Source organism: Trachurus japonicus, chromosome 22 (assembly GCF_045865225.1).
Source record: "Trachurus japonicus isolate A0001 chromosome 22, Traja_1.0".
Classification (NCBI taxonomy): Eukaryota; Metazoa; Chordata; class Actinopteri; order Carangiformes; family Carangidae; genus Trachurus; species Trachurus japonicus.
The window spans coordinates 10070055-10087787 of record NC_140928.1 but is presented as its reverse complement, the minus strand read 5'-3'; the positions used below and the strand labels follow the sequence as shown (position 1 = coordinate 10087787).

Here is a 17733-nt window from a genome sequence, read left to right as displayed (position 1 = left end):
TATGTTCTTGTACAAGACCCTCTTACCCACTTTGTGAATCTGTAATGAATTTATTTTATTTTATTTGCTTTTATTTTGAAACGTTTGTGTAGCAGTAGTGTGCTTTCTTCTGCCACGTGTGATTGTAGAGAATCAACAGGTGTTTCTTACCAGACACTTTCTAGAAACACTGAAGAAAAGATTTTGATTTGAGTTTGAGTCATGTGGCTTCTGTCAGGCAGACGGTGAAATCCTTGTCCATGCCCAGTATGACATAATTCTGGCAGACTTTGTTTGACTGGTTAAAAAATGAGATATAAAATATCACACCCTTTAATAAAGATAATGTCCCCCCCAAAAATGCCAGATCTGATATAGTTAGGCTATAATTTGTGGCAATATCCACTCTTGCAAGTGGAAAAATAAATCTCCCTCAATAGTGTGGTTTAAAAATGAGTTAAACAAATACTGCAGTTGATTAAGATTATTAGCGAATGAATAGTGTAAACTGCAATGCAATGCAATATGTTGAACTGTCAAGAGTCCCAGTGAGATAAAGTGCTTTGGATTTGTGCCCCCCCCCCCCTTTTCCCAGTGTGTATTTACTTTCTGTTTCATAAAGCCTTTTATATATTTTATATTTTATTTTAAATAACAATCGTTGCCTTGTTGTGGGGAAAAAAGAAGAATGCAATAAATGTAAGCAGCCTACTTGAAATTTACAATAAAGTTTGTGGGGAAAAAAAGAAGAGAGATTTCACTTCCTGTTCTCGGTTGAACGTCGACCCATGTGACTCGGACGTAAAGGCGCACACCGGAAGTGCGGATCAGACGGACGGTCATGGCGATCAGCCGTGGAGCAGCGGACACAGCAGCGATGTTGTTGCAGCCGAAACACCGCTCGTGGACTTGCGCCGCTTTGCTCCTGGTTTTACATTTGACGTGGCTGCCGGTCAGCTGTGCCAAGCCGAGCAGCCTGAGAGAAGTCACGGACGGGAACTGGGAGGAAATCCTGAGCGGAGAGTGGATGATTGAGTTGTAAGTTGTTCCCGCTGCTGCTGCTAACGGCTCGCTAGCTTGGCCACTCCGCTATTTTAAGCTCGTATTGAAATCGGTTACATGAGTTCCTCCTGTGAAGTCCGATCCGTCTTATCTGCTTATTGTCTCGTCTGTCTCCGTTTAGTCCTGACAAGTCGCCAGAATTTGTCTCTGTCTCTGTCTGTGCTGCTCTGCTGCTATAACGGATGCTACGTTTTAGCTCGGTCAGGCTAATAATAACCACAAACTGCCCATCGGGCCACCAGGACATGTCATGTCATGTCAGCTGGTCTTAAATAAAAGAATTTCACCTTTTTCACCTTTACCTTTCCTCCCCAAAATATATGCAGTCCAAACTTACCAAAGACCTCTATTCAGTGTTCAAAAATTATCAGAATAATGAAGCTTTTAATTCCAATATCTTTAACTTACTGTATTTGCTTTTTGTCTGTTTATTTGATGTTTGTTTATTTTATTCCATGACCTTATATCTTATCCTTTGTACATTGAATATTTTTTTGCACAAGTGTACTATTTGTCCTACTGGTTTGTACATTCATTTGTTTGCAATTAAGTAAAAATATCTACATCTACACAGATTTAAGTTAATTACATTGATTATCTGAGGATTTACAACCTCCTCCCCTCCTCCTCTTCCACCTCCCTCCTGCAGCTATGCGCCCTGGTGTCCAGCATGCCAGCAGCTACAGTCAGTGTGGAAGGAGTTTGCAGACTGGGGCGAGGACATGGGGGTCAACATAGCCAAGGTGGACGTGACAGAACAACCCGGTATGTTTTAATGACCTTCCCCCAAAACTAACAGCTCCACTGAGATTATTATAAACTGCAGCATTCAGGACAGAGCAGGAGAAAACAGCCAAATCTCCATAGAAGAGGAGTGTAATAAATATCCTGTTGGTTGTGTGAACTGTGTCATTTGGTCCAGTTCTCCTGTGCAACTATTCTGCAATAATGTTTTCACAGTGATTCCAATGTGAATTTACATATGTTGTTATTTTAACAATTGGATATAACAGTCAGTCAATTAATCAGTTCATTGCAAGTCAATCAACAGCTGCTTAAAAAAATCTTTGAGGTACAACGATCAACAACTTTTTATTTCAGCCTTTCAAATTAGAGAATTTGCTTGTCATTTCCTGAAATGTCAGTACTGATGTTCGCCTCTCAGTGTAGTTAATTATGAGTCACAGATGTTCCTTCCTGCACACTGACAGTATTCATCGTCTCCTCCCTCTCTCTGTTAGGTCTGAGTGGACGATTCATCATCACTTCACTTCCTACTATCTACCAGTGAGTTTTTTTGGTTATCTTGTGGGTTTTGTCGCTTCCTCTTTCATATGACTGCTAGTGTCGTTTTCTAAAGCAGCCGTGACAACTTTTGTTTCTGCTTAGTTTCAAACCTTTACAACAGTTTCAATTGGTTATTCAATTGATAGAAAATTAGTTTGCAAAAAGTTTGACACTCACTCTGTTTTTTTTTTTTAAAGTAATGAAACTGATTGATATTGACATTTTGATGGTAGCCCCAGTGTCACACAAACTTTTGGGGAGCTGCATCAGTGTGGTTACAAGGGAAGAAACTATGTATATTTTCTTGTGGAAAAATGTTTAATTTACAATGATAAAAAAATCTTGTGGTAATAAACAAGGTAGGCCTAGTATTTCATTTGGATTAAATAACTGAAATGTTTTTTTCATCTCACCTCTAACTAGGGATGTGAACGTGTACTAAAATAAAATTGTTAAGGGTTAGAGGCTCTTAACAAAGAACAATCTTACTTAATAGTAAAGAGTAAAAGCAACTGCCTTCAGTATCAGAGAATCAAGTGCCCATCAGTGTGTGAAAGTTGACTGTGTAGCAATACATGGTTGCAAAAATGTTGCTCAAACGTTTGATCCTTATATTGTAGTGACACTTTTTTTTTATCCTAATTTGCATGCATGGTTTATCTAATGCATTCAAATGAAACACTTTGTGTAGTTTGACCCAGCGCCTGTTTTGCATTTTTATCCTTTAGCTAAAAATGCAAAACATCATCTAACATTAACTGTCAGTAGCTAAAAAACGGAGATGTTCCCAAGGAAAAACCTAGCTCAGTTTGTGTGTATTTATTTGTGTGTGTGTGTGTGTTTCAGCTGTAAGGATGGCACCTTCCGGAAATACCAGGGAGCTCGCACTAAGGACGACTTCCTCAGCTTTGTTCATGAGCAGAAATGGAAAGCAGTGGAGCCGGTTTCATCTTGGTTCGGACCCTCCTCGTTTCTGTGAGTTTGTAGTTCACGTACACACACTTCTTCTTATATGTTTTCCTGTTTTTGCTTCTTGGCATCCTTTTAGTTTCTCATGGTTAATATCTGCAGAAAGTGGAAGCATCAGTCCACTAATCCTGCGTCACTTTTGTAGCTTTTTGTTTTGACATCACTAAAAATAAGATGCTTGTTCTATTTTTAGGGTGTTTCTGCCGGTTGAAAATCACAACCACAAACAAATCCCTCTTCCTCACTACTCTTTTCATCCTTTGTGTGCAGGCTTTGTAATGACGTTACTGTTTGACGAATCCTGGTTTACTCCTCTTTTTGCAGAATGAACTCAATGTCTGCTTTGTTCAAGCTCTCCATGTTTATCCGGGTAAGTGAGGATTTCACTCCAGGGAGTGCTGACTGTCGATATGCTGGTTATTATATACAGTAATGTATTTAAACTATTAAACTCAAGCCATTCACAGAAGAATGCGCTGCCTGCTGTGAAGCTGCACAGGGAAACCAAACAGGCTTTAAGTGTAGAGGTCAGAACAATGAATGTTGGATTAAAAAAATCAAAAAACAAGTTTTACAGGATACAGAGCTGGTACAAAACAATGTGACTACACCTACGATAAATTAATAGGACAGAAAGCTACAGTCACAGGAAACACACACAGTCTGGCATTATTCTTATTTAACAGATTTCATGGAATAAAAAAACCAAACTACCAACATATAATATGTATTTAAATGATAATAAAAGGTTCAATAAGTCCTCAAAAAGTTAGACCAGCATCACTCAAAAGTGCTTTGGATGAAATCTATTTTAAGATGTGGAACAAAACACGTTTCGTCCTCTTGTGAGTATTTTTAGAAGTAGGCCGGTGCATGTGGGTCTTACTCAAAATAAACGAATTTTTTATAATAACATGTCGCCCAGGGCAACAGTGTGGCTCGTTGATGTGTTTTTAATAGTTTTTGTTCAATACCAGAGGACTGTAGCACAAACACTTCACAACACTTAGGTAAAAAAAAAAAGCTGAAGTTAAATCATATTTATAAGCAAAAAACCATGGCCTGTATTACAATTTTTATTTCTGCTGTGAAATCCAGCTCATGTGGCACAATTATAAGCATAAATTCTGTAGTTTTATGTGTAGAAATGTGCAAAAACTCTGGTCTTAGTCGCTCGATCAGGTTCACAGAGGGGAGTTAGTTTGTGGCTTGTTGTTTAGACGCACTTTTTAAAATGCACAAGGCAACATGATGGAGGTGCCAGAGGGGGAGGAGAAGGAGGAGAAGGAGGTCATAGTCTCATTGAGTTGAGTTTTGTGTGTGAACCACAAGGGAGAGTGAAATCTTAACAGTTAATCAATAAATGCAGTATCAGGTTTTTTGGTAAATGGGATATTTGTTATAGAAACACTGAAAATGCTTTATGTTGTGGGATATTCATGCAATTTGATGAACAACAAATTGTGAGATATCTGTTTGTATTTACATATTTTCAACCTTCAGTTAAAGTGTTTCTGTTTGTTTTCCAGCGTTGTCATAACTACATGACGGAGCAGCTGGGGATTCCTGTCTGGGGGTCGTACGTCATCTTTGGTCTGGCCACTCTGTTCTCTGGGCTGGCGTTGGGACTGGTGAGCGACTACTTTTACCTTTTTCATAACAGTGAAAGAGCGTGAATGTTCATCCAACAGGTGTTAACAGTGAATTAATGGTTGTTGTTGTTTTGTGTTTTCAGTTGCTGGTGTTCATCGCAGATTTTGTTTTCCCCTCTCGGCGATTTTCTTCTCCTGATTACTACCAGAGTGAGTTTCATGTGCTTAACAAGCCCTCATCCATTTATCAGGGTTCCCATGCATCCTGGAAAATCTGGAAAACCTGAAAAATGGTTGGCCAATTTCTCGAGGACAAGTTGTGACCTGCACATTCACCACGCTATGAGATAATAACAGAACGTTACGAGACAGAGTTGTTTTCAAGGCAAATACAGAGACTGCTTGCTGAAAAACTGGCCCTGACAGGAACGCGCATCAGCGGTTTTGCATGAATTTACCTCTAAAACAACTCTTGTCTGGTAACGTTCTGTTATCTCATAGCGTGGTGAATGTGCAGGTCACAACTTGTCCATCAGAGCGTTTTGGAGTTGTTGGATTGTGTATTTGATGAGTTTGATGAGGGAAACCAAGAAATCCCATGAGCCTCCGTAGCGCAGCTCTGAGCAGCTCACGGCTCTGCTCCGCCGCTCTAAAAATAATTCGCACAGACAATTAAAGGTAACGAACCTGCTGCTATATAGGAATTATGGCAATGGGCCAATTTGCCAAAATGTTGAACTATCCCTTTCAGAGCCATACACTTCACATCTTTAAATCAGACTTCTGGGGGTGAGAGAGGAATAAACATAGAAACAAACTGGTTAAATGTACAAAATACGGTACAGCTGTGCAAAAGACTTCTCCAAAGCATGAATGGGACGGGGGATGTGTTAGTGTTTGGTGTGATAACTTGTCTGTCGGACTGAAGCAGCTCCTGGAAAACGATTTCAAGAAAAGAGTAGACACAGACAGACACGGGTTTGCTGTTAGTGGAGGTCTGTTTGTAGCTGCTCCGTCGCTGACTGTTGTCTTGTGTGCGACTCTGCAGAGAAACAGGCGATGGAGCAGGCGAGGTTAATCCAGCGCCAGGAGGACGAGCACGAAGCCGACGGCGAGGAAGACGACGACGAGGAGGAGGAAGAGGAGGACGGGGACCAGGACGACGTCTGGAGGAGAAGGAGAGGGTCCCCCGAGGGCCGGCCAGAACCCAAGGGACACGGTTTCTCCGACGAGGCTCTGAGGAAGAGGGTGGCGCGCAGCCGCGAGGAGGAAGAGGAGGAGGACACCTAAAGCGTCGGCGTCGGAGCGCCACATGGCCCCTCCCCCCCCTTTACTCCTGTTGAGAGGAGCGCCGTGGCGGAGTGAGCAGAGCTGGAGGAGCCGTGGTCTCAAGCAAAAGTGTTTACAACCGGGAGCCCTAAACCTTCCCTCCTTCCCTCCTCCTCCTCCTCCTCCTCCTCCTCCTCTTCCTCTGGGCCCCCACAAACACCTCGCTTCTTTTCTTCTCCTTCCCTCGTTTCTTAACGGGAGAGCTTGAGACTCTCACTTACCGCCCTCTCTCCGCCTGAACAGCAGGCTCCATCTGGAAAAAAAAAAAAGAAAAAGAAAAAGCAAAAACACTCCTGACACCTGTTTTCGCTCGTGGGAACAAATCGTCTGGCTGAGGTTTTAGGTATGAAGTGCAGTGGAGCTGGATTTTTTGCAATGTTGTTTATGCTATGCATCGTTTTTTAAAAGAATTTGTGTGTTGTTATCTGTTTATCCCTGAAATATTATTATTATTATTATTATTATTATTATTATTATTATACCAGGCTCGTGTTTGAGGTTTTATGTTGTTGGGTTTTTACTGGTCAGCTAATGTACACACCCTGTTATTTTATGTTTCATATATTTTACAGACGCTGACAGCTCGACCCAACATAACGAGAGCAAAATGGGGAGACAAATGAAAAAGAAAACAGCCACAAAACAAAACGTTGTAATACTTGTACATTTCACCGGCAACACCATAGGTTTTATATTACAACAAACAACTTTGAGGAACTGTGTTTGAAATACAATGGAACAGAAACGTATGGACGTATTTGTTACAGTACGGCCAGACTCATTCAGATTGTTGAAATAAAGTGGTTGTTCGCAGGTTTAATGCCTCCAATTCAAAGCAGTGGTCGGAAATGTTTGCTTTGCATCGGCAGTGACTCGATAAAGCTGCGATTTCGGCTGCAGGAAGTTCCATTCAATGATATTTACCCTCAGAAAAAGGCAGTAAATGAACAAACACTGACCACAGTCGGTCAGCAGATAGAATAATAACTTCTCCACACAGTGAGTCGCTCATAACAATAAATATAGAGAGAAATATTGAATGTAAACATAGGTATTTAATGGCTACTATACTTAAAAGTCCATGAATCTCAAAAGACAGGGTTTGATTTCTTGTAAATCTTAATGACTGTAACTTGAACATGGGCCACAGGTGTTTCAGTCTCAGCCCAGATGTCTGCTCGTGTAGGTTCCTTTAGCACAGTCGTGTACGATTTAATGTTTTCGGGGCAGGAACCCCTCTCTAGCGCCTCTGCTCTTTGCTCTTCAATCACATCCAAACATAAACTTTGACAGAGCTGCCCTGTCAGTTTTTTTTAGTTAGATTAGAAACAAAAAACAACTAAATTCACTCCGTTAAAAGGCCTGGTGGTTGTTGTTCTGTAGATACTGTACGTTCCCCATAACAATGTATCGTTATAATGTGAACGACTGTTGATTATCTGATGATCAATCGATTGGGGGTGTTTGATTTGTTTTGTTTTCAATGTTCACTTGTGGTTCTGAGGTTCAGATGTGTCGTGGATCTGTCGTCGGCAGGTCTGCAGTATGTGCATGCCATGATGATGTTAGTTGAAGAGATGAACAATTTAGGGACTTGAGCTTCCTGTAAATGTCGTCGTGTTTGGAGAGAGGTGGTGGTGCATATCCGTCCTGACGCTGCTCTGACCCGTGGAGCAGTGAGAGGACCTGAAGGAAGCATAATTCAGCCTAATCGTTTTTCTTGAGATCACTTTAAATTGGACTTTTATGACGATTTAAACATGGATGTCTGAGGTTAATTCATCTAAAACAAAACAAAAAAAAACATGTCATTTTGTTTACATTGATTTCTCATTGAAATCGTGTACACAATGGCTCATTGGTGTGTCTGTTTCAAACGTTATTAATCAGCACAGCCTGTGTCCATTTCAGTCTGTAAAGCAAAAGGGAGCAGTAAGTGTGTGTGTTTTCTAATACACATCGTTTTGTTTAGGATTTTGATTGACTGATTTTAATGCTGGTTTTTATTCCAAAATGTAGTTAATTACTACTTTCAGTGTCGGTTAAAACATAATTTTCTTTTTTTCCCTTTTTTTTTTTTTTTTATCCGACCACTATTTTCTGCTTGTAGCATTCACACTTTTCTCTGAGCCAGCTGAGCTCCTTATTGTTTGAACATTTCTTTGAATAAAGGATTAACTCAGAATGACCACTTTGTGTTTTTAAAAAGGTTAAATGATACAAATATGAATGAACCTCTGCTATTCATGTTTCATCAGATATCTTGCAAAAAAGGAAAAAATGGAAGATATGCTCACAGCTGGAAATGATTAAACTCGTAGACAGAGCAGAGACGACTTCAGGAACATCCTGGGAAAAAGAAAGATTTGAATATTTGGAGAAAAAACTTGCTTATAATAAAAACCATGCAATGAGGGTTTGTGCATACAGTATGTAGCTATGGTAGTACTCAGATCCTTCAATTAATAAACATCTGTGCAACATTACAGGTCAAAGTCCAGCTTTCAAAGTCCTATGCACAGATGTCTCATCAGCAGAAAGTCGTTAGTAAAAGCAGCTTCTAGGAAAATGGAAGATATTAATGTTTCATGGTTGTACCTGGTGTCAGTCACTTCATTCCAGATGTTTCCAGAGGTCTCAGGGACAAGCTCTGCTACTTTTCTCAAATCTTTGCTTTAATTCTGAAATATCTGAATCATAATTTTACCTCTTTTGACTTCAAACTGTTTAGACAAAAACTAACTTTTAAAAGAGGATAGGTGGAACACGGGTCGTAGTATATGTTTAGTTGTTGGTTTCTGCTTTAGTCTTCGTCTCGTCCACTACACTCAGACAAAGGAAACAGCTTCTTCAAAACTATTTTTTAAAGATTACACGAGCATGACTCAGACACATTGCACTGCAGAGTCAAGCCAGTTAAAAATGGAATAAATTAATAAAAATACATTTTTAATCACTTCCAGTTCCTGCCAGCAGATGTCCCTCTTGCACTGAGTTTGGGCAAAGATCAGGTTTCAATCCACCAAACAGCAAAGTGGAGTGGGTGATTTTGAAGATCACATGCTTCTATTCATGCACCTCAGACAGGGTGTCACAGCATTTACTCTTTACACTTCAGGGGAAAATGTGACAGGAAACTTGCAGCGGCTCTCACTCTGCGCTGCCTCTACAGTAATGTAAAGCTACAGCTCACATTTCCCTCCATTTGTTCGCCCGGGGCTCCTCATTTCCTATGCGGAGTCTCTCCTCCAGCCTCCTGGGTGGTGTTACACTCCCCCTGGATTAAGAGAAGGAGGGGAGTGGGTCTCTGGAGTAGATCTGTAATCAGTGCTGTCATTGCAGCTTGAGTAGTCTTCTGCACACGCTCTGTTTAGTGGGAGTTAAATCTCTCTGAGGGGGAAGTGAAGATGAAGAAGAAAAGGTGTTTGAAGGGATTCCCCTGCTGTCCCAGGCTGCCCTGCTGCAGGCCCCTCTGATGTTTCTCTGCACAGAGTTTGGACTGTGCACACATGGAAAACACTGGGCAGATGCTTGATTGGAAAAAAAAAAAAAAAAGAGCTGCCTGCGTGCTCAATGGAAGCCACCTTACTGGATTTGATTTATCAGGCACATGCACACATTCCTCTGCAGTGGAGAGGCACTCGGCTGTTTTACTGCTCTGCAATGTAAAGTGAAGGCAGATGGCATGGCATGGCTGCTGGTTTACAGCTTTCTGCTCTTGTACATTGAGCCCGCTCTGCTCTGCTCCATATGGTTTTCTATTGTCCGTGCTTTCACTTTGACAGGGAGGTTCTTCCTCAGTGCCAGCGTCTTGCAGGAACAGAGAAATACAGGGTTTCTGTATGATGAAAGTGAATCACCCAAGAAGACTTTATATTCAGTTAACATTGTTTATAGCCACTCTCTGTCATGACTGTATAGATAGACGATCCACAACTTGGCTTAGACTAAAATCTCTAAACAACGATCTGATGGACTGCCAACAATTCAGTCACAATTTAACTACACACTATTAAGCATTAGTTTAGCATCATTAAATATGTAATTAATCACATATAAAGCATCCTTATGATACTGATTCTCATTAGCATGTAATTTATAGACATACTTGTGAATGTTTAACTCTGAATTTAATTAAGATAATATATCATGTTTTAATTATTGAAGGTTTTCTTTTTCTTTTCTTTTTTTTTAAAGATGTATTCAGCATTTATGAATCAAGAATTATATCAATGAAAGGCCACTAATTTGGGTGATGTCAATGGTTTACGAGATCATTCATAGAGTGGAAGTAAATGATTAATAAACAAACAATGATTTAGACACTTACTAATGGTTAATGAGTGTGTCATTGATGTAATAATTACTTAACCAACAAGTATTAACTATTCAAATGAATTGTGTTTATAAAACACCATTGCTACAGATATCTATGGTCCCCAAAGGATGAACTCTTGCTTTTCATATGTTCATATTCATGAACATAAAAAAACAATTATTTGATATGCCAGATTTAGCTAGAGAGCTCATTTCCATCCGTAGTCCCATGGTCCACAAAGAAATAAAATTACATTTAGACAAAGACAAAACAAATGGTAAACATAGTACAGTACATCACATACTGTAATGGTTGCATTAATCAGGAGGATGGTAAAAAATAAATAAATAAATAAAGTGCATTTATCCTACCATAGTTGTTGTAAAGTGCTATTTGAGATTCATTGGTGGCAGCAGCAGGAGATTTTTTTTTTCTTTTTAGTAAAATAGTTTGTCATTTAACAGATGAATTGGCAGAAAGTTTGGCACAAGCATTCATGGTTCCCTGAGGATGAGCCCCAATGACTTAACCTAGCGATGACCCTTTAACTACAGGACTAAATGACATCTCATTTCTTCACACTCAATTTTGTGGCCTCAGTGTTTAATGGTGATTTTGACAGCTGTTACTCCATGAGCAAACATCTGTTTTTACAGCTGGGTAGGTTGACCTACTATATCAAAATGCCCAGCCAACCTGCACTTGCTCCCACAGAGTGAAGAAATGAAGCTGGAGTTCACAATTTACTTTCCTTACTTGTCTGAGTCCACATCAGTCTCACCATGAAAGATGTGGCTGCACGCTGACTCTTCACAATCGAGTAGCTGAGATTGAAACTGAGTGATTGTACCGGCTTTGTCGAGCCAGACTCGGACTGTGCAGCCCAATTTTATTCATCAAACCCACAGAAAGTTACCAAATACATGTGACTGAATCGTGGGAAATGTGCATAAAATGATGATTTGTGCTTCAGCTGGAAACAATAATGTAGAATATGATTATTTCAGCATTTTTTAAAAGCTACATGAGGGGAAACAAAGAGGGGGTGAAAAAAAAAGCAAATGTAAAGGAGTTGAATCTGCTGTGCTGTGGAGGTGGCGGTGGGTGTGAAGCCACAGTTTTATGGTGCGGATTGGCATTGACGTTCAGCTGAGGTTATAAGTGGAGATAAAGATGCTGAGGAGAAAAGACTTGGAAATGTGAGTCGGCCTGTCAGATTTATTTAAGGGTCATGAGACCGAGACGTTTTCACATCATTATGAAGAATAATTCCACTTCTCTGAAATGACGTTTGCAAAGATTTTCGGTGAGAATCACTTTCAAATTTCTACTCAACTACAATGACAATGTTCTTCTTTCGGGACATTTTTCTCAAACTTTCTCAAAAGTTAATTTATTCTCCAAGATAACACAATAAGTTATTATCAAATAAGTTCATAATTTTTTCTTTTGTTGGACGTGGAGGCTCTCTTTTTTAGTTTTATTGTGGGGCAAGTTCCAAATTTATCATTTCCATTGTATTCAGATCTGCATCACTGCAACACGAGCTGTTCCTGTCAGCCAGGTGAGTCAAAACACCTGCATGCATGAGCAGGGCCTTGAATCTGTGATAATGCATCAAAATATCTGGTAACTGCTGAATTTGTGTATTTGAGTAAACCTTTTATCTCTGTTATCTTTGATTTATGGAGGTGTGGAACTATTAAGTTGCATAAAATGGAAATCCAAGTATTTCATAATTGGATTTTAGTACAAACGTGAATGAATGTACTGTACTTTGCTGACCCGAGTGTTTTGTCGTGGTGGCTCCTCTTTATCTGCAGGCTTTAAAGGGAGGACGTCCACAGCTTCAACCTGAGTCACTCTTTCCACCTCAGTGGTGAACACCCCACCACCACAAACACAAACAGAAACTTTCGGGATCTGGTTTCCCCCCACACACTCCCCTGTGTTCTATCTCTGTCCTCAACATTCAACTGATTCATCTAATTCTCACTATAAATCAATTTCATTTCCATTTTGGCAACTAGGTTTTGGGTTGAATCTCGTAAAGATAATAGGAGCTTCATCCAACAAATGATGAATTACAGAAAATGCACTTGATTGGAAAGTGGTTTTCCAGTTTTATTATAAGAGAATGCAGCGTCTCTTCAGTATGCAGGACAAAGCTGATGCTTTTTTGGATTGAGCCCTTTTTTTTTTCTTTCTTAAATTTAAATCCAAAGGGCCGGTGGCCAGGAGGGCTTTTGCTCAAACCACAAAAATCCCTGAGAAAAACAAGGGAGTGTTATATGATCCCGCCTCCCTCACCGGGCTACTGGACGCCAGCGAGGTGCGAGGTTGAGCGTTCAACAAGGCAGCACTTGTTCTCCGAGCTGCTGTGTCCCCTCAGTGTCCTCCATGTGGTTAGACCATTAAATCCCATAAAGAAGATAAAGAGATTGGGAGTCCTCTGTTTGGGCATGCAATGATGATTTATTCATGTATCTGCAACGCAGTAGAGGAATAATCAGGGGACTGGGACATTGGGACTCGTATTGTCTTTCTTCTTACTTGAAGCAGCCCCTTCAAGTACAGAAGATCACCAACAGGCCATAAATACCATACTATACCCTCAAATATCAGGACAAATATAACATCTGTGTTAAAATTTGACACCATGACTCAGTAAAACATCAATTTTTTTGGTGTTTTGCTCATATTTTGACCAGATACGTTTATAATAAAGTGAAAAAAGTCTAAATCTCCCTGCTATTAAGACGATTTCCTTCATTTTTTACTATATTTAAGTTAATGTATGTTAGTAGTTGTGTGTTTCATGATATAAATCAAAGAGCAAATGCAAGAGAAAGTGTTTACAAAGCAAAACTATTGAACCATACTGGATAACAACACTGGGTGCAATTAAAAATATCAGTCAATCTACTGTTTTTCACTGAAAATACACCAGGTGACAGTCAGTGCCATGCAAAATAAACCTGATTTCTAGAGCAACAATCTGAATTTTTAAGATTTTCACTTTTTTAACTCATTATTTATTTTTCTTAACTTATTGTAAAGCATTAACCTGCTGGTCTGGAGCTCAGGCGCCACACTGAAGCTATAATACCTGCTCACATACTGTATCCCCATTGTACCACATTCAGCAGAAAGTCTGACTGTTTAGTGACTAATTGTTTATCCACTGTGGTCACAGTCGGTCAAAATTGTTATTTTTTTCCTCCACAAACTCTCTTTCCTCCTGTATTTACATCTATGAGTTGGTGTGTCACTTCCTCTCAGACAAGATAATTACATGGTGGCGCTCTCAGAAATAAAAAAGAAATTAAACACAAAGGTTTGTTGTTGTGTCTGCCCTTCAGCCTGCAGCAGGTATATTTTCAGGAAACCACTGTGGTCATGCCAGAAAGAAAAAGCCCACCCCTTCTCTTTGCCTGGATGCTAAAGGTCTTTCTCTCACTGTATGCAGCATACGAAAATAGCGGCTCACGCTCCCATGTATAAACACTGAAATATACACTGGGTGGGTTTGTAATGTGGAGGCCAGTCCAGAACCAGAACCAATATTAAAGGACGGCACAGAAGAAAAGGCACTTGAAGGTCCATTTAGAGAAATAATAAATGTAATTGACTCTGGTTTTTTGACTCTGACTCAGTGGGAAACTCCATTAGACTGTGGCTCCTGGTAGATTTCCCTCTGGTCTTGTAAAATCCGCAGGTAAATTGAGTTATGACCAACTCTAAATGTGTGTGATAACTGAATATATATAAAGCTATAAAACAAGACTTTCCCTGCTTGCTTCAACCTGCAATAATCTGCCTTTATTTGATCATTTTGGGGGGCAGTAGAAGCAAGTTATGGAGAATAATAACACTGACTTATCACCACCTGTGTGCATTGATACGGTGAAATAGTTGGCAAACAGATGATGATTTATACATCCAGCTGTTATGACAAAACATAATTGTTTACTCTGAGTCACCTGGTGAATGTAAGTTCAATATTTACTTTCTTTTTGCTCAGTGTTTGGTCTCATCCGCTGAGGGAAGTCACTCAAATTGCTCCCAAATAAAATACATTCCTTATTGCTAAAGATACATTAGACTTGTAAAACCTGCTAAAATGGTTGACTGTTAATGTTTATCAAAGTGCCAAGGTGTTGATAGACCCTAATATATATTCTCCAGTCAGCAGGAAGTTGATGTTTACTCAAATCCCACAGCTTTAAACTAAACCCAGCGAGGGGTGCAGCGGTTTCCATGGATCTGAGGGGTTTGTGTTGGAGCTCGTCACCTGATGTGAAGCTCACATCTGGTCCTGTTGGATCATCTTTAAGACCTTGGACTCACACATGAAACACGCCCCCCTGCACCAGTTTTAACATAATCACAGGTCAGCAGAATGAGCACAAATCTGGCGGTGAGTTTGGAAGTGGGTGTGTGTGTTTAGACGTCTGAATTCCTCTCTCACACGTCCAATATATCTCTTCACAAGAGACGCACCAAAAGGAAAAGGGAAGGAAAGAGGAAATTTTCCTTTTTGCAGAGAGTAAAACTTTTTTACTCTGTAGTAAAAATGTTCAAGAATGTGTGTGTCAGCATTAGTTTTACTGTTGTAGCGGCTCAAGGTGTGGCTAGTTTTAAACAATACACACACACTTTTGAAAGAGGGTAGTCAGATAGGGGCACAAAGAGGAAAAAACAAAGACAGGCTTTAGGACTTTTCTCTAATCTTTGCTTGATCAAATGGAGAGTTTTTCCACATTGGGTTTCAAACAATTCTTTAAATAAAACATTTGAAGACACTGGGAATCTAGCTGTGGCCTTTAAGCATTTGTTTTGGATGGAGATGACAGAACAAACACTGATGGATTAAGTTTTCAACCCTTTTCATTGTCCTCTAGTCTGGTATCAACACCACAGTGTCATTGTCTTCAATTTACACAAGCCACGTATTACATTTTTTGAGTGCAACCAGTAAATTGTAACAAGAGTACTTGCACTAATTATACAGCATGTCCTATGTTACATTAAAGGATGGTTATTTTTACAGTTGCACTGATATATACAATAAGCAGAACTTTGATTTGCTAAACCTTTAACCTACTTTGTATATGAAAATACACTGAACTTCACTGAACTTATCTTTGAGTTCAGCTCATGAAATATGGGAGCAAAAACAAAAGTGGGGCGTTTATATTTCTGTTCAGTGTATATACTGTATTATTTACATTCTGCTGTGGTATTGTTGCTGGTTTTCCAAGAGGGGTTTCCCAGCCAGAAACTATTTATGGGACAGAAAAGTTTGGCAACCACAAAATCATCATCATTCTTAGTCTTAAATCTTAATCAGCAAAGCAATTAGTAGCTGCAGTTGTCAGCTAAACGTGGAAGTGACAATTATCTGTACCAAGTGTAAAGGGAATGGAAGTAATCAAGTGCCTCAAAGCTGTGCTTAAGTACAGAGTAAATGCATTTGTACTGTTACGTATATCTGGTGATGTCCATCCAGGCCTCCGTGTGTCTGGAGCTGATTTAGAGACTGACGCTATCAGTTTAGAGTCGAGCACTTTGACAGAAGCTGCGTGTCCGAGCCATAAAGCTCATATCTGAGGCTCTTGAAGAAAAGCAGCTCGCTACAAACAGCCAGATAAGAGCAGGGTCAGCGTCAGCGCCCCGGGGGCAACAAGGCCGGCTGGTTCCTGTGAAGGTTAAGTCTCTGCTGTAGGTCATGGTTAATGTGTTTTCCCCTTTCACTATGAGTTTATATGCTTTAGGTTGTGTAGAGAAGGTAAAAAGAAGCAAAACAAACTTCACTGCAGAGACTAAATGTCAACGTACAGGTTGTTTGTTATTTGTGAGCAGCAGTGAGACCGTTCTCGGCCAGTGTGAGCGTAAAAAAAATAAAATCAACACTGACTGGAGACACATACTCTTTCCACAGTGGTCCCTGTTCTGACTTAACACTGTGGTTACATAATCCGGGGAACGGCTATGGCGATGCCCCACAGCGCTGCGAGTAATCGTCATGCCTGGTATTATAGTTGCACAGTCAGATGTAGCATCAAAGCGTTTCCTCTAACCAGTAGTGACAGGCTGTTTTGGCCTTTAGCCGGTAACATTAGTTTTACCTCTGTGGCTGAGGGCAGTTGTTGTCGGCTGGAAACATGAATTGGAGGAAGTAGGAGAACTTTTAAAACAAACAAACAGAAAAAAAACCCAGTAATGTCACGTGTAATTCCCATTAAGCAACATAGAAAATGGAGGAGATCTGAAATAATTCACACCTGATCCGATGCGAAACAAGTCTCCAGCTCTTTTGTTTGTTTGTTTTGGCACATTACACCAAAAATCCTTCAGAAATTACCTTCGCATTAAAACATTTAATGAACTGAGACGAATAACACCAAACCCAGATCTCGCATGTAACAGCAGGCCGGGGCACTTTATAGGTATGCAGCGGGTAATCTCGTTAATATCACAAAAATTCATCGCTCGGGGCGAAACAATATCGTCCTTATGAAATTCTGTGTGTTAATCATCAGGACACGGATGTGCTCCATGTTAATACACACCTGGGTGCAACATTAATATTTCAACACTGACAGGACATCCACCTGATGTAAAATAACATCTTTAACCCTTCAATTGAAACTTTTTGTGTGTGTCTATGCTGCTGCCCCAAATATCTAACAGGCCGGTGCTGAGGACATTTTTCTTCTCTGCTTTTCTGGGTTGCTTGTCTCTTTAGAGACTGAAATAACATAACAATACATTTTATAACCCACTTATCCAGGACGTAGAACAACCAATCCTCTGATCCCCCACCACATCAAGATCGTCTCTACACTTCCCGAAACCCTTTAGTATAGACTTCCTGACACAATTTCTGCCACGCAGCCTGGTCTTCCTGTTTATATTTCAAACACAGTGTCAGGAAAAGAGCTCCGGGCGCTGAGTCCTGGATCATGACTCTGGTGTTTCTCTGGGGAGCTGCGGGAGGAGGAGAGACGGACTATTTCTGTAGCGTCCTGACAGCCTCACAGAGACAAGATGCTCCGATCACCACGGGGTAATTACAAGGTTTCTATGCGAAGGGGAACAATTGCTGAAGTTTGTCAGCAGCAGTCGATGTGTTTCAGAGGCAAAGGCCTTTTAATTGCAGGGCTCTGGTGTTTGTCAACATATATTTTAAGG

General features: G+C 40.2%; 1 protein-coding gene across 1 annotated transcript; it reads left to right on the top strand.

Moving 5' to 3' along the window:
- Positions 1-813: 813 nt before the first annotated feature.
- On the top strand, positions 814-8403 carry tmx1 (thioredoxin-related transmembrane protein 1). The gene is made up of 8 exons (XM_085767087.1): positions 814-1017; positions 1691-1806; positions 2283-2328; positions 3175-3303; positions 3622-3667; positions 4827-4928; positions 5033-5099; positions 5938-8403. Exons 1-8 carry the CDS (start codon positions 821-823, stop codon positions 6177-6179), a joined length of 945 nt encoding a protein of 314 aa, XP_085623213.1. The 5' UTR covers positions 814-820; the 3' UTR covers positions 6180-8403.
- Positions 8404-17733: the final 9330 nt, after the last annotated feature.

Bases quoted from the DNA above. Each gene is read 5' to 3' on its own strand.
- tmx1 (XM_085767087.1), top strand. From the start codon at position 821: ATGGCGATCAGCCGTGGAGCAGCGGACACAGCAGCGATGTTGTTGCAG. The intron at 3,304-3,621 runs GTGAGTTTGTAG...CTCTTTTTGCAG, and splicing joins TTCGGACCCTCCTCGTTTCT to AATGAACTCAATGTCTGCTT. The intron at 5,100-5,937 runs GTGAGTTTCATG...GCGACTCTGCAG, and splicing joins TTCTCCTGATTACTACCAGA to AGAAACAGGCGATGGAGCAG.